General features: G+C 45.2%; 1 protein-coding gene and 1 long non-coding RNA gene across 4 annotated transcripts in view; one reads left to right on the plus strand and one right to left on the minus strand.

Moving 5' to 3' along the window:
* Positions 1 to 27,295, plus strand: part of LOC119187687 (uncharacterized) — a 782,552-nt gene that overhangs the window by 82,523 nt on the left and 672,734 nt on the right. For all 3 annotated transcript variants that reach the window (XM_075878472.1, XM_075878474.1, XM_075878473.1), the window contains exon 2: positions 15,755 to 16,058. In XM_075878472.1, coding sequence (XP_075734587.1) covers positions 15,965 to 16,058 — 94 coding nt within the window. In that variant the 5' untranslated portion in view covers positions 15,755 to 15,964. The remainder of the gene's footprint in view (positions 1 to 15,754; positions 16,059 to 27,295) is intronic.
* LOC119187648 (uncharacterized) lies at positions 454 to 3,310 on the minus strand. Its single transcript, XR_012887911.1, has 3 exons — positions 2,222 to 3,310; positions 1,051 to 1,501; positions 454 to 978 (listed from the first exon to the last, which is right to left on the minus strand). It is a non-coding gene; the product is annotated as an uncharacterized LOC119187648 (long non-coding RNA).

Here is a 27,295-nt window from a genome sequence, read left to right on the forward strand (position 1 = left end):
ACCCGATTCATTTTAAGTTTCCTTTAATTGTAACATTCGGATACACAGTGATACATTTGATTTTAGTACTCATTTGCAAGATGTGCACCCTGTCTTTAATTGTTTACGATGTTTCGTTTGTAAGTGTATACAAGTAAGGTGTACAATAAAACTTCTTTTTCTCAGGTATCCTTTAAAAAAAGTTCTTTGACTCCTTTCGGAAAGTTCTTATTTGACACGTATATGACCCGCTTTAAACTATCTTTTAAGCTCAATGTACTGTCCTCAGAGAGTCGTGTGACCGCGTTTCTAGTAGGGGAAGTACAATTTTGACAACGCCTTAAACCTGCAGGTGGTGACCTTACCCCAAGCGTCGTAAGGCCCCTGTATTTTTCAAAGGTAGCGCAAACTCCCTTCCCCGCGCCGTTTCTCCCTCGCCCGCCACTCTCAGCCGCCATGACGGAGCGACTCACGCGGAGCGCGCCGCCGGACGGTTTCGTTTTGTCGCGTGGCGCGTTGAAGTAAGGCCCCTCGGGGCCTTACGTTGAAAAGTTAATATGAGTGCTCTTAGAGCTCGAGTTTGTACAGGAACAACAGAGCCCTACTGAAATTTGGGACATGCATGCCTGCTTCCATAATTGGACGTGTGTAAACGATTCATCCATAAAATACCACAAACGTTTAGTGGGATGAAGGTAGATTTTATTGAGTGCGCAAATAAAATGCGGGAAGCATCGAATGATCACGAACGCTGCAAAACATTCCAGTAGAGCGACGACAGGGCGAAACGATTTCGCTATCAAATCAGATAGCCTCTGATTTGATGCATGATGCAATTCATGCTTACAGCTGCCAGGAGGCAGCTGTAAGCATGAATTGTAAATACAGAGGCTAGAGGCGTGAACATTTGCCATCACAGTGCAGTTAACTTACAAAATGGGCTGCCCACTGGTTCAGGGTCACGGTCTATTGACGTTGCTGTGTTGTCCGAGGAGGCAGCTGTAAGCATGAATTGCGTAAGTACATAGTCTAAAGGCGCGAACATTTGTCATCACAGCGCAGTCAACTCACAATATAAACTGCCCACTGGTTCAACGTCCGGGGCCCTCCCCACTGACGTTTCTGACTTATCCAATGCTACAGCTGTAAGCAAGAGTTGAGCAAGTACAGTGTAGGGTTGGTGATGTAATTGCTGCCACAGTAAGACAGAATTGGATGCCGAATTAATCAGGTTCACAGGTCATAAAGATAAATGCAGCAACTATGCTATCTGCCAGCGATCCAAACACACTGTATTGTCATATAGACCCCAAAACATAATCGTATTCACAACACAAGAGAGGAATAGAAACTACAAAGGGGCCTCACCAGGAACCGTTTCATTCCCCCTTTTGCGGGGTGGCTTGCGCTCTTTCGGAAGAGGCCGATGCGCAAATATAGAAGGAACCGCATTTGGCTTGAGTTTCTTGATCCCAGTTTGTGCCAGAATTGCTGGCTCATACTGATCCATCGTGAAGTGTTTCTGAAAAATACCGACATCCTCTATCGCATTTTTGCCCTTTGGTTGATGTGATATTGCCGAAGCAAAATATTTTGCTTCTTACGTTAAAAATGCAAACAGCCACAAAACCCAGATGATTTTCTTGCATTTAGTAGGTGTCTTTCTCTTTGTTAATCGAAAGTGTACAACTTCGCAAGTATGTTCGAAATTTGAACGAAAGTATCTATGCATTTCACAAATAAACAACTATACAACATTATATTTACCATACACTCTCTTATATTAGCTGTACCCGCATGCACAAAATTAGGTCATGGAAGTGCGCAAAAGTGAGATAAATATGAAAAAATACAAACTGAGAACACAATAAACCACAATAAAACAATAAACGCCGAAATTTTGCCTACAGGTAATCAAAGTTCGAGCGAAAAAAAAAAGGAAAAACGATCAAAGACGTGGTTGATCTCTGGAGAAGCATAATTGCTTCCGCTGCAAATGGTTCCATTTAGAAAGCGAATCGCGAACGCCAAACATTCAACAGTAATTATGTTGTGGCCGTATTCGAATATTCGAGCAAGCTAAAAACGATCGAGCTGTCATCGTGGTTGAAATCGTGCGAGAAAGCGTCGACGGAAACTTCAAGCTGCTTTTGTTTAACATGAACCTGAACCAAGGATGAGCTTTATCTGAAAGCCTTCCGGAGGCATGTCTACGCGAAGAAGTTCTGTAGTGAGTGCTTACCTCGCAAAGCCTCCCTCGGTGACAATCGAAGTTTTTCCTGCCGATGCGATGCAGCCATACCGCTCTCCGCTCCTCATTATTTTTCCCTCGTGGAACCACAAAAAGCTTTTCGCCTTTTGCAATGCTGCTGGAGCAGCCAACGGCACAGCAGGTCGGCATTTCGCTGCATCCGAGGCTGCCTTGCTAAAGGCAACACACGTGGGAGCGAGATGCAGTGCGCTCACTCATGGCGTTGCTGCCCGGCGGAGCCGAGCGGTCAACAAGGTTCATTGGTCACGTGTCGCGCCTGGTCCAATAGGGTAGCAGAAACGCGCGCCGGAGTGAGCAGAGACGTAGAGGGCGGGGAGGAAATTCTCCTCCGCTTTTTGTACAACGGTTTGCGCTACCTTTGAAAAATACAGGGGCCTTAAAGCGTCGGCGTCGCTCATAGCATCCGTTCATACCAAAGATGCCTCTGCGACGCGCCTGCTTCACCTGGATGCGACTCCGCGTTCCCCACTAACGCTACTGTGCTCTGTAAGTTTTACGCTCACCCCGCGTAAAATCACAGCCGGCCAACAGGGAAAACACAATGCACGTTGCGTTTGCATCTAATTGGGTAGTGGTGTTTGATAACTGTCACATGCAAGCGACCTCAGCGCAAGTTAGGTGTACAATCAGCCACGCTCTTCTGGCTTTCACAGCACTTTTTCTGGTTCCGCTCTCACCTTTAACTACTACAGCTATCACAGCTGACCATCGGTTTATCTTTCGTTATTAATCATAGACGTTAGTCGTTGAGAGAGAGATGTACGTATTACTGGGCGTCAATGTGGATGCACCCACGTTCAACGATTCTTTAGTAGTCAAACTCCAGCAGGCATTGTACAAGCTCTCTAATATCAATGTACAATAAATATTAAACTAATTTGGCAAGGAAACGTCCTAATTTTATGTTACAATGATTCTTAGAGGATGGAGGGAATCAACCATGTTTTTTTCTATTTGTCTTGCCATGGCAAAGTGCTAGAAATCTAAAGATAGGGGCTACATACCCAAAAGGATGCACAATTGGATTTGATGGTAGAGTATTTTATCACAAAGCACTACAAGTAGACACTGAAAGTAGTGTTTTGTTCTCTGTCTCTTATGTTCTTATAGTGCTCCCTGTTGAACTTGAACGCATGTTGCAAATATTTTTTCTTGCAACACTATCTGCTATCAAACGCCCATGATGACTCCCATTGTACTCACAAAAAATTGTGTACAGTAATAAGCTTCCGAACGAGCGATCACCATATCCAGCATGCCCGGTCAACTGTTACCAAATCATGCTCTTTTGTACAAGTAACTACCATAAATTGAAGCATATTTGTTTGCGCAGAATGCACCAAGAAAAACGTGGGTATCTGCTGCTTAAAGCGCCTCGCTGTCGATACAATGTTCGGGCAACGCGCCCTATACTATTGGCTCAGGCCCCAGTCGGGCCTGATCTGCGGTCGGGCCGGTCTGGGTAGGTGATTTTTTTCGGGTTTGGGCCGGGCCAAGGTGTCGCTTTTGAGTCACCGGACCGGGCTTGGTCAGGTAAGCCTCAAAGAGCACCGAGCTCGGGCTGGGCCTGGGCCGAGAAGCATGGCCCGTGCAGTACTCTAACTGAGGCAGCGTGCCAAGCGAATATATTGGTGATCTTGGAGCAGGTAGGGCGCGCGCACATCGAGGCACCCTAGGAGCAGCTAAAGTCCCTGAATCGGAGCAGTGTGCCCGTAGCGCCACCGTGCATCCGCGCGAAGTCGCTGCGTAAACATTTCTGCACTGCGTCTAGAAATGACGCCAATCACTTTTAGCGGCCACGCCCGACGTGTCTAGACGCAGAGACAGCCTGCTAAGGTCATCTCATAAATCTGGCAATCGTCATCGTGCGAGCTGCTTGCTAGCTTCAAGGCGTTCGTCTGCGAGCTGTTGTAACAACCACATTAGGCTCTTTTAGCGTGCATGTATATACTTCTTTACGTTTATGTGTTACCGCATACTGGTTTGCGTTTACCGTCCTAATTGGGCTTAAATATTATGTTGTGTTGAGTTGTGAATTTCGCTTTGCCTTCATAACTACAGCTTTGTGGTATCAGATCTAGCCTGGAGTTGGCAAAGACGAGGTCTCCATTTTTCCTAATGGTTGTTTCCAGTCATACGAAATGCATCGTAGAGCAGATCGAGACGTCATATACTGCACAAAACAATCGTTGTCCGTGATCATCATAATCATTATTTTCATCGCCATCAATCGTCATCGTCGTGGCGTACAGTGGGTACCTTGCATGTACTCTGCCGTACATACGGACAGAAAGAGAATGTGTGTCTGTAACGTGCTTGTTCTTCATTGGCATCAGCATCATCGCATCGGTAGCTACTGCGCACAACGCCAACAGACAAGCCTCGACCATAAGTAACTTCGCCTCTAAAATAAACCACTGGTCCATCTGCTTCTGTTTCTCGCAGGACTATCGACACTGTTATAACAAAGCCTTTGTTTGTTTGTTTGTCTTTTCGTTTTCTGAAACTTCGAGAAATGAACAAGAGAATGAATCTGGAACTATAGCTTCTACGGAGAGTACATGACGGAAAATATCGAGAAAAAAAGTTCACCGCTGCTCGATTAATCCCTGCATTGGGTGTGAGCCATGCAGCGAGGAAAACATGAATAACCACATGACCTAGGGGCGCGCCATAAGAATGAGAGAACCTGTTTTGTTGTAAAAACTGAGCACCACCACGCATTCGGTTATATCTGCATCAGCGTGTCGCCCATATTATGCTCAACTAAAGAAACCCGCCTCAATGGTCTAGTAGCTAAACCCGCCACAATGGTCTAGTGCTGCTTACATGCGGGTTACCCTTATGAAAAAATTTAATGTACTTTTATAAACAGGCTAATGTCATTTGACATAAGAGTTTTTAAACTGCCTAATGTCAGTCTAATGCGTTTTCCTAATGCGTACCTAATGTGAGTCTAGTAGTAATTGGCCACCGTTAGTCTATAGAGTTATGACATTAGAGTTTCTGATGACTATAGTCTAGCGTAAGTCTATAGAGGCCCGACATGAGAGTTTCTGATGACCATTGGCTAGCATTAGTCTATAGAGTCCCGACATCAGAGTTTCTGATGGCCGTTGTCTAGTGAAGTGCTATCGAGCATATGCATTAGGTTGACATCAAACGTCGCATTGTAGAGTAAGGCCCTATGCCATCAAGAGAACATTTGCTGAAAACCAGAGCAATAAATAGCTTCATTATTAATATGAAAGTGTGCACACATTACAGGATTGTAAAGGAAATACCATCAGACCATTTCCACCAACGAACAGATCATTGTTTTTTACATGTCAGAATCTTTCGAGGCCGATAAATAATACTGCAAATATATAATGCCTGCATTTAGAAACACGCATTACATTGTCAAGCAATTCAGTTCCAATAGGACAAAATGGAGCTAGTTCGTCCTTGTGTACAATTCTTGTGAAAGTGTCGTTTTATAATTACAAACAAACAAATAAGACATTTTCAGGAAGAACTGCATTTGTATTTAATTTTCTACTTTGCACTGATGATAGGGTCTCTTGTAGCACTGTCGTGGTGGCACTGCTGCTGTATTGAAAACCTGCAAGAGAGAACATAAAAACTTAGAAGGCACTGAAGCATACATTTTAGCGCAGCACATGAATAGACATTGCAATTGATGAGTTATGGCTTTTCTAAATAGTGATATATATTTATCACTTATATTAAATAATCCATCTGAATTCAATGTCGAACCACATAGCCTTGACTTCATGCTACGTTGAAAAAAACAAAAAAAAACTAACCACTATACATCAGTTCAAAGGGCCGCCGATTGATCAGGAATTGGAGAGAAGCCAGCTATCACGAACAGAGGAATCAGCTGAGTCAGCTTCTATAAGGTAATATTGCAGAATAACCTCCGTTCACGATTCCAATGGCACCCAATGTATGACTACAGCATGCAACAGTGGGTCTATTCCGCAACTTTGTTTTACACAAAACTTTTATGTTGAAATCCCTCTTCTTTAACTGAGAACTATTGTGGGCTCATGCTCAGAGGTGCAAAGTCATAGGCGTGTGCAGGGTTTCTCTACACTTGTGTGGCGGGGAGATTCGATTGATTGATTGATTTGTGGGGTTTAACGTCCCAAAACCACAATATGATTATGAGAGACGCCGTAGTGGAGGGCTCCAGAAATTTCGACCACCTGGGGTTCTTTAATGTGCACCCAAATCTGAGTACACGGGCCTACAACATTTCCGCCTCCATCGGAAATGCAGCGGGGAGGTTCACCAAGGCACTCCCCCTTACTTAGTTAAGTAAGCTTCCAATTTTGAAGCCCCCGTCTTAGGTAACAAGTTGGGAGAGAGGGGAGCTGCCCCCCACTCCTATGTGCACGCCTATGTGCAAGGTGAAATTGAGCAACAAACAGGCACATTAAATGTAGAGCTACGTCTAGGTAATACAGCTACACAACTCTAGTGAAAACAATTAAAAAATTGTGCTTCTTGTAACCTACAGTATATTACACAGATATGCATGTTGCAACATGTTACAGGTCGTTCCTACACATCTTTCTACAAACAAGAGATTGGAGGAAGCAAGCAAAACATTTTTGTACCCTTGATTACTTTTTCATATTACTCAATAGCTGAAAATAGATTATTTATGTACCTTGAAGAGGTGACCAAAGTTTTATAAAAAAAGGAAATATTTTTACCTAGCTCCATGCTTAGAGTGCGCAATTGCCCATGTTCACTATCCAGTATTGCAAGTTATGAAATTGACCGCTGGTCATTAACAAGCACAAGAATCCACACTGGGGCGTGTTAGCACTTGGTGAAAGTCTTGATAGGACAAGGATAGGAACTCTTTCTAAAGAAAACTTTCAACAGCAGAAAAAACATGCACAATCAAAAGGGCGGCAACAGGAACTAGCACTACTTTGTGTCATCTCTCTTTTCTCTGTTAGTATTTTGCCGTACCTTAGAAAAGTTTCTAGGTGATGAATTACCAACCCGACCGAACACTTGCGTTAATCAAGTATTTAAGGAAAGAGCACATCACAGTGTTGAACTCATGATGATTTTAGACCATGCAGATGACAAAAATATTGCCTGAACCCACACGCCACAGAGATAATACAATTTAGAGTCTATGTACGAGCTCAGCAAGGAAATAAAATTTACACTCAGGAGTGAAAGCATCATGAGCTAAGACGCCGACACAGAAAGAATAATGGATGCAGCAGTCCATGTATTTGCTTGCACTCCTGTTTCCTCCCAAGTATGTACCAACATGTCCAGTATGGTCAACATATATGTACAGTACTCACGGATTCAAACAGGACATTCGTAGCGCGTGGCCGCCAATGCATGTGCCGCCGCTCATGGGTGCTAGTGAAACCAGGATGTTACACTGTTGTATAGAGTGAGGGCAAAAACAGCTACGGAGCAGGCTTACTCATTACGGTCGCTAAAGAGTTGGCATTTAGTTCACAAAGTGCACACTGCCAGCGTGGCGCTGCAAGGCTCGCGCATTTTTGCACGCATGCAGCCCGAATCGATGGGGACGGTGCGAACCATTTATACTATGACACAAGCGGACGACGCTCTAGATTGGCGCCCTTTGACGATGGGGCACGTAGGCTGTGCAAGTAAGAAATTGGATACCGCTAAGATGTCGCGCCTGAAATGCGCTCGTTGACATGATAAATAACTGCACAAAAGCATAAAAAGTTTTTCAAGCTTTTTGTCACGACGAAAAAGAAAAGCACCAGCCACGGGCCTGTTTCCATGCAGCATCAAAACAATGACTTAGTACTTTGTTGTCTCGCCCCGAGCAACGAATATTACGGCTATTCTGCGTGGCAAGCATTTGTAGAGCTGTCGGCCACGGAAGAACGAGAGAGCTTCTCGCATTTTTATTCAACAATAAGCCACAGTTTGCCCTAACGACACTAATACATGATATTATTTCCATGTTGCATGAAGGAAAGCATGCTACACATTTTCTTTTTTGTCGAGAGAGAAACCACGAAGTAAACTTTTCATGCTTTTGTGCAGATGTTTATCATGTTTACAAATGCACCCAAGGCGCAGTCTACTAACTGAATCCTGCATCTTACTTGCACAGCATGCGTACTGCATTGCCCAAGCACGCAGAACGAGAGGGTCGTCTGCTGGCGTGGCAATAAAAGTAGTGCGCAGCGGCGAGCCAGTTTGGTCGACATGCAAATGTGCGTGAGCCTTGCAGCGCTGCCCTGGTAGTGTACACGTGGTGAACTACAGGCCGACAATTTGGCAATCGAAAGGAGTAGTCCTGTTCCATAGGTCTTCCCCCTATCGCCCTATATGAAAACGCAACACAGTGGTTCTATGCGCATCCACAAGCGACGGCACATGTACCACCGGCGACACACTCCGAGTGTCCTGTTTCAATCCGTGAGTACTGTACTTCCAAAAGAGCATGAATTCATTCAGCAATTCGACTTTGCAGTCCAACAAGGCTATTCAAGGCACTATCACACAGATTACACTTCTCTGTATGATAGGCCACCATGTCTTGTGAGCTGTGTTACATAAACACATTCATGGTATTTTCATAGATTGTAGTGGGAACATGTTCCTAACAATGTGAGGAAACATGAGTATGTGCTGCCTCCCAAGAAAAGCTGTCCCTAATTCAGATGATCAAACTTTTAGCATAACGATTATCTGAGAAGGCTTTGTTAGAAAGGAATAGGTACTTGCATATTGCATGATGTTACTTAAAACAAGATTGAACTACAACTTATAAAAATACCACAAATCTGCTCATACACGTGAAAATTTAAAAATGAACTGAAACAACAACCCCTGTAACTTCCTTAAACACGAATTCACCAAATTCTTGGGGCAGAATGTGCACATAGCAAAAGTGTGCTTATTTAAATTCATTAAATTTTTAGGCTTCAGTGTTGTTTGCTGTCCCTTTAAAAAGCACAAAAAATGAATGACACTTCTACTTGTAAAAAAAAAGATCTTAAAGAAATCTTTCATTCCCACTAAACAACATTTAGAGTAGTAAAAGCAATCATCATGACAATAAGCGAAATATGATTATAAGTAAGATTTCATTGCACACAGTTTCATGGCGTCCAAACAAAATAGATGTTGATGAAGGACACTTGAAGAGACCAACAAATCCTATAAGAGGGAATGTCGATGCAGCCAACTTTATAACTTGTGTGATATTTAGCACAATGTAACACGAGGACCATGAGAGAGGACGCAGCATGTGCCCTAACTTTATATAAAATGGTTAATTGCAACTAAAGCACTAAAAAATACAGGGTGAGCCTCACGCCGTAAATTTTTGTGCTTCCGTTGCAATAACTTATTTTGTTTAAAAAGCACCGGTCTCATTCTTGTGTTATATTGAGCTAAATATTACCTAATGTTAACAAACAATGCTGAATGTTTTCCCTTGTGCAACCCTTTAACAAGAACGCTTGCCTTGCTCTAGACAGCAGTGACAAGGAACAGCTGTTCCCATTATCAAGACGCCTCCAAGTGTCGCAATGTTGACTCAGACAACATTCCATGTTCAAGAATTACAAACCAAATGATGCATGTTCCATGTCCAAGGAATACTGCACTGAAGTGCAGGACATAGGCTTCCCACACTTAAGCTAAAAGACAGTGTATGCTATACCTCAATAGGTGCTATGTGTCCGAACTATCACTCTGTGGTAACAAAAAGAAATGCCTACCACTTAATAAGGCTTGTCAGAGCTTGCAGGAAGACCGCTCCAATCGTGCACTGCAACCTGTCCTCTGTGCCAGGACCATGAACAGCTGCCATTGCTGATACATACATAAAAAATACCACAAAAGATTACTTTCACACACAACAAAGGTTATATCACACACAGATAGCTAGTACCAAACATGTCTTAGCAAAGTGTATACTGATACATTCAAGGGTAAATCCTTGAATAAAGGGATCATGGCACAACCAGAACAGGCAATATTGGACTAGCCCCTTCTTGCTGACAATTGACAGAGTGCCACTAAATGTTTCCCATCCACAAAACTACGTAATAACACTACGCAGAGCATGCGCATGTGTATGGGTGATCTAAATGATGAAAACAATATTTGCAAAGAGTGCATGGTTTATGCGCACATGGCGTGTGTAAGAGGGAGCCATACATACTGTATTACATCATAAATGTAAGCTATTCAGGAAACAAACTGTTGGTACTCTGAAGCAAATTCCTATGTAGTTTGACTTTTGTTCACACAAGCTATCTCTAGGAGTTCTTTTATTACATAAGCCCTTTGCAAAAATATTAATATTCTGAAACTTTCTGTCAACATCTGGAAACATATGAATAAGATCTTTTTGCTTCTAATTTACTGCCTCACAAAACAAAATAAATACTAAATCCCTGAATGCTACACATAGGTTTACATCCTCGTCACACAAGCAAGTAGGCGATATCAGTACAACACTGATGTAAAAAAGAAAGCACAAAAATACAACTTGAAGCACCACACAATCAAGCAACAATTATAGTTTATGAGCACAGTGTAAGTTATTTGTGATGGAGCACCTGGTATGCTTCAAGGAGAAAACAAAGATTTGTATAGCTAAGAAAAGTTCCCACAAATATTGCAACAATGGGTGTCATGTATTAGCTTAATTAACTGAATTGAATTCATATATTCTTCTACTAACACTCGATATCGACATATATTCAATGCAGTGACAGGAGTGTACTCTTAGTTTCAACACATAGTGTATATTGCTAAAATACATATTCTTCAAGTTAGCTCTCTTAAAATATTTATGAGGCAGCTAGGGTGAAATTCTAACCACAGAGAAATTACATGGATTTTTGGCACAAGGATTCGGAGCGCAGCCACGAAAACATCCTTGGTGTGTGCTTGACAGGGCTGTGCGTTTTTCTATCTACGTGCCCAGTCGCGTGATTGTTTTGCGCGTAAAAACGCACAAACTATCGAGTTGGGTGAACGTGAATTGCTCTCGCGACACCAGTATGTTTAAAAGCAGACACTCTTACAGGGCGACAAGGGATCAAAGGATAATCTCGTGCAGTAAACAGCCAAGGAATAACATCACGACAAGAGGCTTGCATGACCGAAGGATAGATCACGTAGCGCAACGCGAATCTTTAAAAGATGCAATCAACGCACACAGCGACTGTTTCTTACGGTGATATAAAATAAGCCACCCCAAAACATACCTGCCTATCGGGACTCTGGTTTGTCATCCTCGCTGTGCCAACAAGCCGCCCGGGCCACCGCTTCCTGCATACCATTTGTCACACAATGAAGTAACCCAGTTACGTAATTCAGCGACTTTCTTCAACTTACCGAAGTTTTGACATTGGCTGAGCACTCTTCAGTCGCCCGTCAAAAAGCTCACGCTCTCGCATAACATCAGTCACTTGTTGTCACAGAAGGGGTCGTGGATTGCCCTCGGAAGTACACTCGCCATTGAATCACGTGAACAACACGAGTAATCGATAAATGGAGGAAGAAATCACTTTTCAGAGCGAACACAAGGCGCGCGTCCGATGTGGCTGCTTGGAGCAGACACGTACGGCGAGTCATCGTCCGCCACTCGATCAAAGCAGCAGAACTTCACGACACGCGGAAACTATCCCGTAGACGAATTTTAAAGGAGGATATGTATACAATGCACGCAATATCTATCAACACGGCAATTATGTAACCGCGGACTTCCAGCACATGTTCTTGCGTGAAGCTGGTGGTGAGCCTGCAGTACAACGAGGCCTGTTGCAACTGCTGATTTACAGGCTTACCAAAAATAAGTGTGCAGGTAGCAGCACTAACGTATCACTATAGAAATAATTTACAATAACGATCAAGTGTATTCATACCTTTTTAAGCCAAATAAAGCTTTCTTAATTATTAGTTTGCAATATATGCAGTTATACAGTTGTATGTATTTTGTTTTGCATAACAAAAAAGGTTTCCCAACTCATGTCAAAAGCAATGGTCATCTCTGAGTCTCTGCAACACAAGGCCAATAAGTACAGATCTCAGAGGCAATGCTTTTGCAGCTCCGGCTTTGTTCGTGTGCAGAAAAGAATGAGTGGCATGCATTCCTGCTCTGCGGAGAAGGGTATCTGACTGGGTGTCCGTTCCTTTACGTCTCGACGCAGTGGCGTAGCCAGGGGCTGTCACACCGAGTCCGTTACCCCTTTCTGCCCTCCCCCTCCCCACGCCTTTCGGGCAATTTTTTTTTTCAGCGTGGCATACATAGAGCAAAATGACTGTTTGCCTGCTCCCGCCCCCCTCCCCGAGATCAACGAGGATTCCTTTCCTTACCCTCCCTTGTTTTTTGTTTTGTTTTTTACCTACGCCGCTGTCTCTACGTGACAGGTAGCGTTGTGACAGCAAAGCAGTGGCGGGGTGAGAGGCATGAATGCTCATTAAAACTTCTCTCTCCCTCTCCATCACGCCTTCGCTCTCCACCACCTACCGGTGGCGGGGAGGCGGCAGAGGGGCACACATTTTCCAGCTGCCGCTCCCAGCCGCATTTTTGTTGTAAAAGTGTGACTGATATTTAAATACGCTTTCAAACGCTCACTACAACGATACGATGAGTTCACCTCCTGTGTTGCCCTCAGTGTCCACTGAGCCCCGCCGCAGTGGTCAAGTGCCTGAAATACTCGGCTGCTAACCCGCAGGTCCCGGGATCGAATCCCGGCTGCGGCGGCTGCATTTTCGATGTAGGCGGAAATGTTGTAGGCCCGTGTGCTCAGATTTGGTTAAAGAACCCCAGGTGGTCGAAATTTCCGGAGCCCTCCACTACGGCGTCTCTCATAATCATAACGTGGTTTTGGGACGTTAAACCCCACAAATCAATCAATCATCGGTGTCCACTGATCGGGTAATGTAACCCCTCCATGCAAATGGCAAATTGGCACGTCTATGCAACTGTTTGGGGTACCGCTTCAGCGTTAGTGATCGACGCTATGCTTGTTAGTTTTAAACACATATTCAAAATGTGTATGCGCGCAAGGTGGTGGAAAGCACCTCTGAATGCCCCAGCAAAGTTTGCCTCCACATCGCGCTTCTGGCACGAATATCCAATCAATAATAATAATAATAATAATAATAATAATAATAATAATAATAATAATAATAATAATAATAATAATAATAATAATAATAATAGTTGTTCTTGTTTTAGATGCGCCTGTACAACCTTATAATTGTTTCTGGGCACGCTACACGAATAAGTAAATAATAAATCATTGATAATTAATGAAATCACAACTTTGATGCATCGTTAAATGTAAAATTTGACCGTTGGCAGCGTCTCGCATCCTGCAACGAAGGCAACAATAGATGCATGCAAAAAATAATCACCACGAGATGACGTGTCAGTATAGCGTCACATGATAAAGTCATATTACATCGCACCCAATCCTGGCTGGCTGGCTGGCTGGCTGATTGGCTACGCAAAACGGCGTCTTTAACCGGGGAGGCAATGCATAACCACATTAGTTGCAGAAAGTTTTTGAAGGGTGGCAGAATGAACACAACGACTTATTGGAAAAAAGAAAGAGATGGCTATTGCCTTCGAGTTGTCTTACGTGAATGCATAAGAGACCCTGAATTATTATTATTATTATTATTATTATTATTATTATTATTATTATTATTATTATTATTATTATTATTATTATTATTATTATTATTATTATTATTATTATTATTATTATTATTGTCTAGCTGATTTACACATTCTCTTTAGGTCAATGTTATATTTACTGAAACATGATCGAAAATTTATGGGAATACAAACTGTTTAGTGTTTTAGATTTCCGAAAGACAACATGTACGTGAATGTCAAGGTCAGCAAGTAATTGAATTAGACTTAGGTGCACGTTAAGAAATCACAGATCATCGAAATCTCTGAAGCACTCCGCTACGGCGTTCTTCATTATCATATTGTGGTTTTGGGATCTAGAATTCCCGCGATTATTACATTTAGTAGTAAGAAATTGAGTTTTTGTTGGCTCTAAAAGATTAACGAAAATTTTTTTTTCCATGTGATGTGTTTTGACATTAGGACACGAAAGTCTGCGTACTTTGATCATCAGAAATCCTGGTGCATGTTGTCATCTGAGTCTCTATTGCACACCTGATGATAAAAGACATTAGGCTTTGCTGGTCTAATGCCAATCTAGTGACTCATTAGGTGTGCATTAGCTGCACATTAGACTCTCAAAGTTCATTTTCATAAGGGTAGCAGCACTGGGCTGCTAACCCGCATGTCACTGGATCGAATCCCGGCCGCGGCCGCGGCATTTTCGATGACGGCGGAAATGCTAGAGGCCCGCGTGCTTAGATATAAGCGGTCGAAATTTCCGGAGCCCTCAACGATGGCGTCTCTCATAATCGTATATTACTTTTGGGGCGCTAAACCCCAGCAATTACTATTCTCAACTAAAGCGTTATTATTTACTGCGCACACGCTGGTAATCTATTACGGTGCGGTTCTGATGCTGCCTAAAAGTGTGAATTCCTCGTGCATGTTTCTTCATGCCACCGCGTGATCTACGTTCACTTTTGCTTCTGTGATATCAGCTGGTAATGAGAATCATTTAACTCGCTAAAACCACGATATGCAGGGACTCTGTCTATTCCGACCATTTGCTGTTTGCTTGCTTAACTGTACTCGTCATACGTCAGTATTCACTAGTCAGTCGGCGTTACTGATACTTCAAGTTTTGCCCTCAAAAAACGTCGTTCTGCTGCACTATGAAAAGCTATAATTTAATAAATGCTGCACATGCAAATTATGTGGTATGCGGCAGGCACAGGCTTTGCACGTCAGCTACATGCGGTTTGGAAATCAGCTGTATTGACGCTCACCCTACATCTGCTGCTTGCAGCCAAACTCGCTGGGCCATGCCAGGGTCGAGAATAGGAGGTAGGCTTCTAGCCGAATTTAGTGCCGGTACAAACGGTGCAAATGAATCTTGCACTTGTTGCGCATTCCTTCATGTGCTGTCCGCACAAGCCTTTTCAGAGTTTATGTTAGAAAAAAAGTTTCATTTCATGTTTTATAATAAATATTATGTAATATTCATGCGTAAATTTTAAGGGAAGTTTTCTAATTGTTTTCGACTGCAGCGCCTTTGGTGTCGAACACGAAAGACCGCCGGCAAGCACATCGCTTGCGTCAGCTTTGAACATGCTTTGCAGTATAGTGTGTACTTGATGCCACAGTATTTGACTTATTAATTAATTAATTTAATTACCCATGCATTCATTTAAGAAGTATATAAGTATATCTTAGCCTTCAGCCTTAGGAAGTACGTACACAACGCCAACACTCGAAGCACATAATAGCGCGACATCACTCTCAATGCGGCGAGATTAAAATGATCCCAGCAGCTCGTCGGCGTATCTCGAATTCACTTTCTTTCTTTTTACTATGCCCAGCGCAAGCTCTCAAAGGAGTAGCAGTGCGTCAGCATCGCTGGCTGGCGAGGGACCCGGCGCCACGTGCGAGCGAGTCAAGTCGCTTCCTGCGAGTTGGGCTGCGCCCAACGACCGAGCGCGCTAAGCACTGACAGTGAAGCACGCCTCTCGAGTCATGGGATCCATGTTTGATGGCACCCGCATTCGCTGCGTCCGGCTCCTTCTCGGCGCATGAGTGCGCACGCCATGACGGCGACCTGCACCGGTAGCAACGGGAGCAACGTTGGACCGCTCTCCGGTTACCTGGTGCAGCGGCCTGGCGGCGGTAAGTGGTCAGCCCTGTGACGTTCACCACGCTCCTTGTGAGTGGTCCGCTATATCGTACTCCGCAGGTACAGATTACCTTTATTTACCCGTTCTGAAGCACCACCTCTGTTTTTTACGGATTCTCATCACGTACGGATTCTCGTCAGACTGTTGTTACGTACTGTGGTACAAAAATCATTTAAGAGTTTCGTAAAACTAGCTTACGTACGTAGGAAGCTATCGAGCTCGGTCTGCGCAACAGGGGTGCTTGATAAGGTGTGTGCCAATTCAAGTTTTCTTTGAAATTTATGTCATAAAATTTTTACGCTGAAGCTGTATATAGTTAGTAAAACTGTATATATATAGTATAGCCACCAGTCGGCGCCACTGTAGCGAACTTTTCTGGTAAGCCCGTGATGTGAACACAGCTCGCGATGTGCCCTTAGCATCGATCCACCTCGTAAGGCCTACCTAGGAGCAAAAAATAAAATAAAAAATCTGCATATATGCTTGAGCATTACGCTTCGCCTAGCCAACATAAAAGGCTAGCACAAGAACAACATTTCAGCTTACCGTATACTGCTAGTAGTGCGCTCGTTAGTGGTTACGCCGCTATGAGCAACCACTTCTCATATTAGCATGTTCTCCAGATTGTCAATGCGTATAAAATTTGTACATATTTTTATTGAGTACTACGTCTATCCGCCTCGTGGGCCAAGTCGCAAAATTCTTGACGCATGCTTCGCATATCAACGATTCCAACGGTACGTAGGATCTGCCGATCTTTTTTTTTTTTTCCTTTCGTACCCAATAGCTAGATATGGTGGAGTACTGAGCGTTAATTCTAATTTTTGTAATCGACGCACCAGCGCATTTGTTTATAAGTCCAACATTCAATTAAATTTAATTATCTACGTTATCACGCGCGTATTCGTATTGGCATTTCCGTAATGCATTATATCATCGCACTGAATTTCACTAATTTATAAGACGCATTTGTCAATCCATACTGCATTTAATTCCAACTTCACATGTACACCCTTTGAGCTTATCTTCATTGTGGTGAAATCTGTATTCGTCTTCATCATATGAAGTCAGTAACACACACAAACACAAACACACACACACACACACACACACACACACACACACACACACACATATATATATATATATATATATATATATATATATATATATATATATATATATATATATATATATATATATATATATATTGTCCCGACGTCAAGAGAGAGGTCGTACTAGAAGACGCTGAGAAAACAGCAGCGGGTCGGTCTTTTTGTTAGCCGCGTGAGAGAGAGTTCCTCATCTTTGTCGTTGTTGCATTCTGCATAAAAGCGTGCAGATGCGCGTATGCGCTGTCGCCTTCGTCTTTTTCGCGGGACGCACGTGACATTTGCCTCCCTCCAAAAATGGCATCGTCCCGATGCGTAGCCAAGGCACTCTACTTATAAAAACGCACATATGCACCGGCACGCACAGGACAAACGAGAGTTAGCTGGACAAGTAGGGTTTCATCCGGATGACATGCACGATTTCGGGTGCGCAGTTTCGGCGACTGGAACTGCAATTGCCGTCAGGAATAACTTCGTAGTTGATGTCGTTCAATCGTCGGGTGACTCGATATGGGCCAAAGTATCGTCGTAATAGCTTTTCTGAAAGTCCGCGTCGACGTATTGGGATCCAGACCCATACCTTGTCGCCTGGTTTGTAGGTTACCAATTTATGTCGTAGGTCGTACCGTTTCGCATCTTTGTGTTGCTGGTGACAAATACGCACGCGGGCTAGCTGTCGGGCTTCTTCGGCACGCTGACCAAATTCTTCGGCGTCAGCGTGAGTGTCGTCACACTCGTGCGGCAGCATAGCGTCCAACGTTGTAGTGACTTCGCGCCCGTGTATTAAACTAAACGGCGTCATTCCGGTAGTTTCCTGCCGGGCAGTATTATAGGCGAAGGTCACATAAGGCAAGATTTCGTCCCAGTTCTTGTGTTCTGTGTCGACATACATGCAGAGCATGTCTGCGAGGGTCTTATTAAGCCGCTCTGTTAGTCCGTTTGTTTGTGGGTGGTACGCCGTTGTTCTCCGGTGAGCTGTACCACTGAGCCTGAGAACCGACTCCAAAAGTTCTGCCACGAACGCAGTTCCTCTATCCGTGATGAGAACTGTTGGAGCACCATGCCGAAGGACGACGTTTTCTATGAAGAAATGAGCCGCTTCTGCTGCTGTGGCCCTCGGCATGGCTTTAGTTTCTGCGTAGCGAGACAAGTAATCAGTGGCGACAATGATCCATCTGTTTCCTGTGGTAGAAGTTGGGAATGGGCCCAGGAAATCCATTCCGATTTGGGCGAATGGCTTTGCTGGTACTTGAACGGAATGTAATAAGCCTGCCGGCCTGCCGGGTGGTGCTTTGCGTCTTTGACAGTCGGCACATGTTTGGACGTGATGTTTTACAGCAGCAGGTAGGTTAGGCCAGTAGTAACTATTTTGCAGACGGGACAATGTTCGAGTGTAACCGAGATGACCAGAGGTGACTTCATCATGGCAGGCTTCCAGAATTTCTTTTCGCAGTGATGCAGGGACGACGAGCAAGTATGGGCTGCCGGTGGGAGAAAAGTTTTTCTTGTATAGGACGTCGTTCCTTAAACAAAAAGATGGCACTCCTCTCGCAAAAATTCGCGGCACGTCTTCCCGTCGTCCTTCTAAGAAATCAATAAGCGAAAGCAGGTCAGGGTCACGGCGCTGCTCTTGTGAGATAGTAGCCGCGTTGATGACTCCCAAGAATGCGGCGTCCATAGACTCGTCATTAATAGCGGCAGGCTCAACGGGTGACCGCGAGAGACAGTCTGCGTCGGTGTGCTTCTTCCCTGATTTATAAATAATGGTCATATCAAACTCCTGAAGCCGAAGGCTCCAGCGTGCTAAACGGCCGGATGGGTCTTTCAAGTTAGTGAGCCAGCAAAGCGAGTGGTGATCACTGACGACCTTGAATGAGCGGCCGTACAGATACGGTCGAAATTTGAGAACCGCCCAAACCACGGCGAGGCACTCTTTCTCGGTAGTCGAGTAGTTCTCTTCCGTGCGAGAGAGAGCTCTGCTGGCATAGGCTATCACTTTCTCGGAGTTATCTTGCCATTGTATCAGTACGGCGCCCAGGCCTACATTGCTTGCGTCGGTGTGAAGTGCTGTTGGCGCTTCCTGGTCAAAGTGTGCCAGAACCGGAGGTGTTTGGAGGCGTTGGCGTAATTCGTTGAACGCTGTTTGTTCCTTTTCGCTCCAAAGAAAGGGGACATCCTCTCGTGTGAGCCGCGTCAGAGGCGCCGCAATAGACGAAAAGTTGGCGATGAATCGTCGGTAATAAGCGCAGAGGCCTAAGAAGCGTCTCACTGCTCTTTTGTCATGCGGTGCGGGAAACTTTGCGACAGCGTCGATTTTGTCCGGGTCAGGTCGAACACCTTCGTGGCTGACCACGTGGCCTAAGAAGCAAAGTTCGTTGAAACCGAAATGGCACTTCTCTGGCTTTAAAGTCAGGCCAGCCGAACGTATAGCTTGTAGAACTGCGAATAATCGACTTAGGTGTTCCTCGAATGTAGCTGAGAAGACGACAACGTCGTCTAGATAAACCAAGCATGTCTGCCACTTAAGTCCTGATAGCACAGTGTCCATTAAACGCTGAAAAGTGGCTGGCGCTGAGCATAACCCAAATGGAAGAACTTTAAATTCATAAAGACCGTCGGGCGTCACGAAAGCAGTTTTCTCACGGTCTCTCTCGTCGACCTCTATTTGCCAATAGCCACTTCGCAGGTCCATCGATGAGAAATAGCGTGCATGCCGCAGCCGATCAAGAGAGTCATCTATACGTGGCAGTGGGTAGACGTCTTTCTTCGTTACTTGGTTTAACTTGCGGTAATCTATACAGAAACGCAAGCTGCCGTCTTTCTTTTTAACCAATACCACGGGGGATGCCCAAGGACTCTTGGAAGGCTGTATTACGTCATCTTGGAGCATCTTCTGAACTTGCTTTTGGATCTCCTCACGTTCTTTCGGAGCCACACGGTATGGGTTTTGACGGATCGGTCTCGTATTTTCTTCAATGATGATTCGGTGCCGTGTCAGTGGTGTTTGCTTGACTTTCGACGTGCACGAAAAACAATTTTTGAACTGGTGTATCAGCTCTAGTAGGCGCTGTTTTTCCGAGGCTGACAGGGTTGAGCAAATGTTGACAGACAAAGGTGTCGAGGCTGGGATGGTCGCCTCGTCCGGTTGCAAAGCGAAGCAATCTCTGGCTTGGTCCACGTCGTCGTAGTAGGCAATCGCGGTGCCCTTCTGGATGTGACGACGCTCGTTGCTGAAGTTGGTGATGAGGACTTATGCCCGCCCATCAATTAGTGCCAGAATGCCTCTCGCTATGGAAACACCTTGCGTAAGCAATAGCGTGTCTATTCGCTCCGCTATCACCTCCTTACGGCACGGCCATTCACACAACACCGACACAAGGCAGCAAGATCTCGGCAGGAGCATCACATCATCGGCTACACGTAAACGTTGCAGTTGTTCTTCAGTGGTGGCGTCGACGTAAGGATGGGAGGAAAAGGTGACGATACGTTCTGGGATGTTGATGATAGCACCGTACTCTCGCAGAAAATCCATACCCAAAATTAACTCCTTACAACAGTCCGGTAAAATTACAAATGTGGCGACGAAGTTCGAATCATCGATTACGAGCCGAGCGGTGCATTTACCGGTTGGCGTCATTAGCTGCCCACCAGCACTCCTTATGCTCGGCCCACTCCACGGCGTCTTGACCTTCTTAAGGCGGTCGGCGAGCTCTTGTCGCATAATAGAGAAGTCAGCACCAGTGTCAACCAGTGCTGTTACGTGGTGTCCGTCTATAATAACGCTGAGGTCGGCACGTACAAATTCATTGGCAGTAGTACTCGTGGTTGTTGTCGTCTTCGTCATCACCGTCGTCACGTCGTCTTTGTGTAGAGGCAAGGGGGTCTTTTTGGCGTCTCGGCAATTGGCAACCTTGCCCCCGGAGGTCGCGGCAGTTAGTTTCCCTGGCACGGGCTTGGGGAGCGGTTTCTGATGGCGTCCGCGTATCTTTGGCGATTCGGGGAATTCTGACCTCGTGCAGGTGAGGGAGACCGCCAGCGACGACTTGGTGAAGACGCTTGGTTGGTCGGTAGGTGATCAGCACCATGGTCACGAGGGTCTTCAGAGTAAAAAGAAGCGGGCTGAGAAAAGTTTCCAAACCGGGTTTCTCGATGACGGCAGTAGCGCGAGATGTGGCCTGGTTCGCCGCAGTTGAAACAAAGGGGTCGACGGTCGGCAGTGCGCCACAAGTCGGTCCGACGTACTGGTGGTCGCCGCACAGGTTCACGCTGCCACCACGGCAAGGTAACGGGCCGCGGCTGAAAGGGTGGTTCTTCTGGGGCAGGCGGATGACGGCGCACGGCATCAGCATAGGACAGTGGACGTGGTTCGGGTGGTGGCGCCGGTGATGGAAAGGCTTGCCGTAGTTCCTGGCGCACGATTTCTGCAACAGAAGCAACTGGGGGATCGGTAGACGGAAGGCCGAGGGCCCGCAGCTCTTCCCGCAGGATTTGTCGAATCATTTGCCGTAAAGAGTTTTCGGAAACGGCAGCGTTTTGAGCGGCGGCACCAACAGGCGTTTGGTCGGGCAGGCGGTCAAAGTGGCGGCATCGTTGCCGGAGCGCCCGCTCAATGACAGTCGCCTCTTTGATGAATTCATCCACTGTTGTTGGCGGATTTCGTACAAGGCCGGCGAAAAGCGGTTCCTTAACTCCCCGCATCAGATGACGAACTTTCCTTGCCTCGGGCATGTCAGGGTCAGCGCGGCGAAATAGGCGGACCATATCCTCAGCGAACATGGCCACGCTTTCGTTCGGCTTTTGCATGCGGGCTTCGATCATCTGTTGTGCGAGATCCCGTCGGTCCGCACTCAGGAACGTCTCGAGAAGCTTTTGGCGGAAATCGTCCCAGGTTTGGAAAGTAGGCTCCCTGTTCTCGTACCATGTGCGAGCGCTATTTTCCATTGCGAAGTAGGCACGGCCAAGTTTTTCTTGCACGCTCCAACGATTCACCACAGCGGTCCGCTCGAACTGGTCGAGCCAGTCCTCGACATCTTCATACGGTTCTCCACGGAAGACTTCGGGAACACGAGGAGTCTCAAAAGTTACCTGGTAAGGGTGAGTCGTTTGGGCCGGGGCCGGGGGAAAATTCGCAGACGCTGAAGGGGCCGCCATGTTGTTAACAGGAGATGCCGTCAAGAGTTCTGGGCTTAGGCCTAATAGGCGCCGGCTGAATCGGTGTACTGGAGTCGCAACAAGACGTTGAGGCTCCGGACTGGGTGTACGGTCCCGAACAACGCTTTCTTGCATCAGGTTGCAGGCCCCAGCACCTCCACCAGTGTCCCGACGTCAAGAGAGAGGTCGTACTAGAAGACGCTGAGAAAACAGCAGCGGGTCGGTCTTTTTGTTAACCGCGTGAGAGAGAGTTCCTCATCTTTGTCGTTGTTGCATTCTGCATAAAAGCGTGCAGATGCGCGTATGCGCTGTCGCCTTCGTCTTTTTCGCGGGACGCACGTGACAATATATATACACACACCATTGAGGTACTTCACTTATATATCAAATGCTGGTCGGGGGATCAAATTCCGGTTGCGGCGGCTGCATTCCCGATGGAGGCGGAAATGTTATAGGCCCGTGTGCTCAGATTTGAGCGCACGTTAAAGAACCCCAGGTGGTCGAGATTTCCGGAGCCCTCCACTACGGCGTTTCTCATAATGATATGGTGGTTTTGGGGCGTTAAGCCCCACATATCAATCAATCAATAAATCAATCAATCAATCAATGATATATCAAATATCAAAAGTAACAGTGCAACTGTAATGTCGACCAATGTTGCGTGACAGTCTGCCCGGAAATTAACGCATGCGAAATCATATTGCCAACGTCCACCATAACTTAACAAAAAAAAAATACTTATTGCTTGTTGCAAGCATGCTTGGATGCGCACAGTAAAGTAAAAAAAAAAATTTGACTAAAAGCTATCGCAGCGACCGAGCCTGATTGACATATGGAGCCTAACATAAAAATTATTTCCATGTGCATGCAGTCACAAACATCGACAGTAAGAAATTCGCTCAGCCAAGTAACCAAAACCAAAATGAAATTATGAATGTACGAAAACATGCTGCGGATGGCTCTCATTCCTCGTTGTAAGCGGAGCCCTCCTTGACTTGTGAACCGCACTTGGAGACGACGAGTATTACGCCATCTACTCTTAATACAGATAACGCCTATTAGGCCAACATAAAAACTTTTCTTTTAATTTTTTTTGTGAGCCTACGCACGTGACCGCCCCGTTATAAAAAGGGACGCTCAGCATCCATCCATCCATCCAGTGTCCATTCGCTGTTCAAGAAAGGAAACGTCCCGCTTGTAGGGACGCCTAGAAACGGAAGGGGAGGGGGGGGGGGGCTAGTGGTTGAGCTGTGTCGCTTGAGGAGCTACTGTAACGTTTGTTTGCAAGGGCACGTGGTAGTGATTGTTGGCACCAGGAGCGTAGCCAGAATTTTCTTTTTTGGGGAAGGGGGGGGGGGGCACACTAACTAGTCTAGAGGGTGTTGGACAAACTCACTGGCGCACCTACGCCCGCCGTGATTCTGGTGCTCCCTAACATCCCGCGTACGAACGATACACTTCCCTCGCACCGGTTCATGGCAGCGGTCACAGTGCCCAGACAACACAAACACAACCTCTGGACGTCCTCAGTATGCCTCCGTGAGGACAATATGACGCCCTCAGAATGTCCTCTTATGGTACTAGAGTGGCACTAATCCCTTCCCCTTGTCCATACACATAACAACCTGAGCACATCCTCAAAACAACACTTCAGGACTTTTTAAGTATATTTACAGAACAACGATTGCGTGGCCGGTTCGGTACTGTGGGCAGTGATAATACTTAGGATTTACTTGTTTTCATAATAGTTTCATGCATCAAAAGAAAAACACCTGTGAGGTCTCCTGTATATATAATGTATCAATCAACAGAGAGGTGACGAAACAAACAAAGCTTGTTGAGTGAAATTCATTTAACAGTAATTAATCACAACTGACAGCTTTGTCAGGCATTCGAGTCCACGTACAGTCTGAAAAAAGAAAAGTAGTATCAAGGCAGTCAACACAGCTCAATCAACCACGTTCGTAATCTTCCTCAAAAGTTCGATACAGTGTCTTCATCACCACGTGTATCGTGTCCAATGCACTCACTACTGTTAGAGGCTCCGCTATGGCAGCCTGCCAGTACACTGTATACGTGGGCTTTGACTTGACTTGCCCGAGGTCGGGCCGTGTGCCAGATGCAGAAGTCAATCCTTTCACGTTGGGATCAGGCTACTTCGAAGCACAAATGATCGCGATTTGCCAGTGTTCCAGGCTGCTTCGAACCACACCGCGCCGCGGTCGGCTAGTGACAATACATCCATGATCAGTCTGAACGTTGAGCAGCCCAGTGCACCCATCAACACGGCAATTTACCTCCTGTCGTCACCTATGACTTAAACTCTCACACATAAACTCTCACGCGTATACTCATCTGATGTTCATTGCCGTTGTATTCCTATTAATATTATTATTAATATTTTCTCATTGTTATTCCTGTTAGGACTTGTATATTGATTGACATTTAGTTCATGTTATTGTTTGTATGAAAATTGTACGAATTCGTGTATGTATTTCTTTTATGCTCCCCTTACACAATGCGGTCTGTAAGGTATTTTGAATAAATATCTCACTTTCAACCATGCACACAAACAACAAAGGACACGAAACTTCACTAGTACACGGTACCTTCCCTCACAGACCCCATTTTGACAGTCAGTTGGCTTGGAATGGCTTGAGTATACTTGACTCTCCACAAATTCACAATGGTGCCGCATGGTCAATGGTGGCCAGCTACTAGTTTGTTATTACGCGCTACAGCGGCGTATAATGACTAATTTAAGGCTGTGACATTTAGGAACACACTGTTTCAAATGTACATTTCGTAATACCAGGCTCGATACCCAAGCCAATTAATTATGCATGTCTCATTAAGGGGACCACGTAATTTGAAAATTTTCTGCTAAAATTTAAAGAAACAAACGAAGCAAAATTATACAATAACTTTATGACAATATGAAACGAATGTGTGGAGAAAGTTTTCACATATGAAATGCATCTACCTGGTGGGCAAAGGTTTTGAGGAATTATATCTAAGTGCTAAGTGCAATGTTTTTGTCATCCCCAAAATATCCTTGACAGGGCCTTTTCCGGACCAATTGTTGTCCTCAGATATACTCGAAAGGACGTTTCCGGGTCAAACCAGCTTGTGTCGTTCTCAGTAAGTACTAAGGTCAATGAGAACTGTGCGAAGACGATTGTACTATATGAGGACGACCTCAGGACATCGAGTGTTGTCTGGGTGGTTATCACTTTTGTGCAAACGTGTTTATCGCAAAGCCACCACCATCGTTGCGGCCCTGTGGAGACAGCACAATCGGGAGAATGCTTGATTGAGATGTGAGGTTTGACGCCCCAATACCACCATATGATTGTGAAAGACGCTGTAGTGAAGGGCTCCGAAAATTTCAACCACCTGGGGACCTTTAACGGGAATCAGGAAAATGCCATGGTCGTTCGTACGTGCAACGTTAGGAAGCACTTGAATCATCGTGTGCACTGGCACGCGAGCGGATTTGTCACGTGGATTTTTTTTTATTTCGCGGGCATTTGTAGTTAGCAGGAAAACATAATAATTAACAGATATAAAGTTCGCAACTGTCTAATCAGACGTTTTGCAAACTGATCTACAACTTTCTTATTGAATTCTTTATTGATCTTCCTTCCTTCAAAAGTTAGTTAAATGTATCTAATTAAACAATATTTTAGAACACAAAAAAGTGTGACTAACTACAAGAAACGGTCAGTTACATGTATTTGATGGCGTCGTAATTGTGTGTGGTGTGTCGGCATATTTAAAAACTCTGGCTAAAGATAGGTGGGGTACCCTGTCTATTTGTATAATTTGTCGTATATTGTTCCAGCTTTATGTTCCTTATTCTTGAGCTGTTTGTCAAGCTGCTGAACAATAAACTTGTGCTCACTACAGTTACCCACACTGCATTTCTCATTACGCTGCTTTCGGTTTATGATCACCATCTTTTTGTTTATCACCCCCGCCACAGTGGTCTAGTGGCTAAGGTACTCGGCTGCTGACCCACAGGTCACGGGATCAAATCCCGGCTGTGGCGGCTGAATTCCGTTGGAGGCGGAAATGTTGTAGGCCCGTGTACTCAGATTTGGGTGCACGTTAAAGAACCCCAGGTGGTCGAAATTTTCGGAGCCCTCCACTACGGCATCTCTCATAATCATATGGTGGTTTTGGGGCGTTAAGCCCCACAAATCAATCAAATCAATTTTTGTTTAACAGCTCAAGTTTTATGATGAGTATTTTAGTAAGTATTTCTAAGGTTGTCATTGGCCTGCACGTTTTCCTGTATTGCACCTTCGTCACTAAACAACTTTTTAGAGTGCCTTTAGCCAGTAGGGCATAATAAGATATCTATCCGTATATTGTACATCAGCATACAAGTAAAGTTCGGTAGATGAGCCGAATATTCTGTCGAGCGCGCGAACACGTGTGTGTGGGGGGGGGGGGGGCTAAAATGTTAGCAGAACGTGTGATTAAGGTTCGGTAGAAATGTTGGTATTAAGCTTGAGTATATCTTAGCAAACGTTTGAACAGTCCAAGCTGTTAATATGCTTGAACGTGACCTATCAGGCCTTGGAAGTGTGTCAGTCTTCTACCATTGAAATGAACCACTGCCTTGTAAAAATTATCGTAGTGATCGACTCCGGCGAGATCTATTCCGGTGGGTACAAGTACGACCACCACTAGCGCATTAATCCCGTGGTCGAGCAAACTTAATACGCTCGAAGCCGAGATTCTCGCCCAAAACCTCACCGATTGTCAAAGCCTTGACAAACACCGCGACACGTTTTTCTTTTCCGTATGCGGACATTATTAACTGTAAAAGCGCCCAGAAATGATGTTATGATAGTAGCAACGGTTAGTTGTTGAATCGTTTCATCGCGAAGCGACGAAAAAAAGGTGGGTAAGTGGCAGGAAGGGAGGGGGGGTGCGGAAAATTTTGAAAAGGGTCCTC

This window comes from Rhipicephalus microplus, chromosome X (assembly GCF_043290135.1).
Source record: "Rhipicephalus microplus isolate Deutch F79 chromosome X, USDA_Rmic, whole genome shotgun sequence".
Classification (NCBI taxonomy): Eukaryota; Metazoa; Arthropoda; class Arachnida; order Ixodida; family Ixodidae; genus Rhipicephalus; species Rhipicephalus microplus.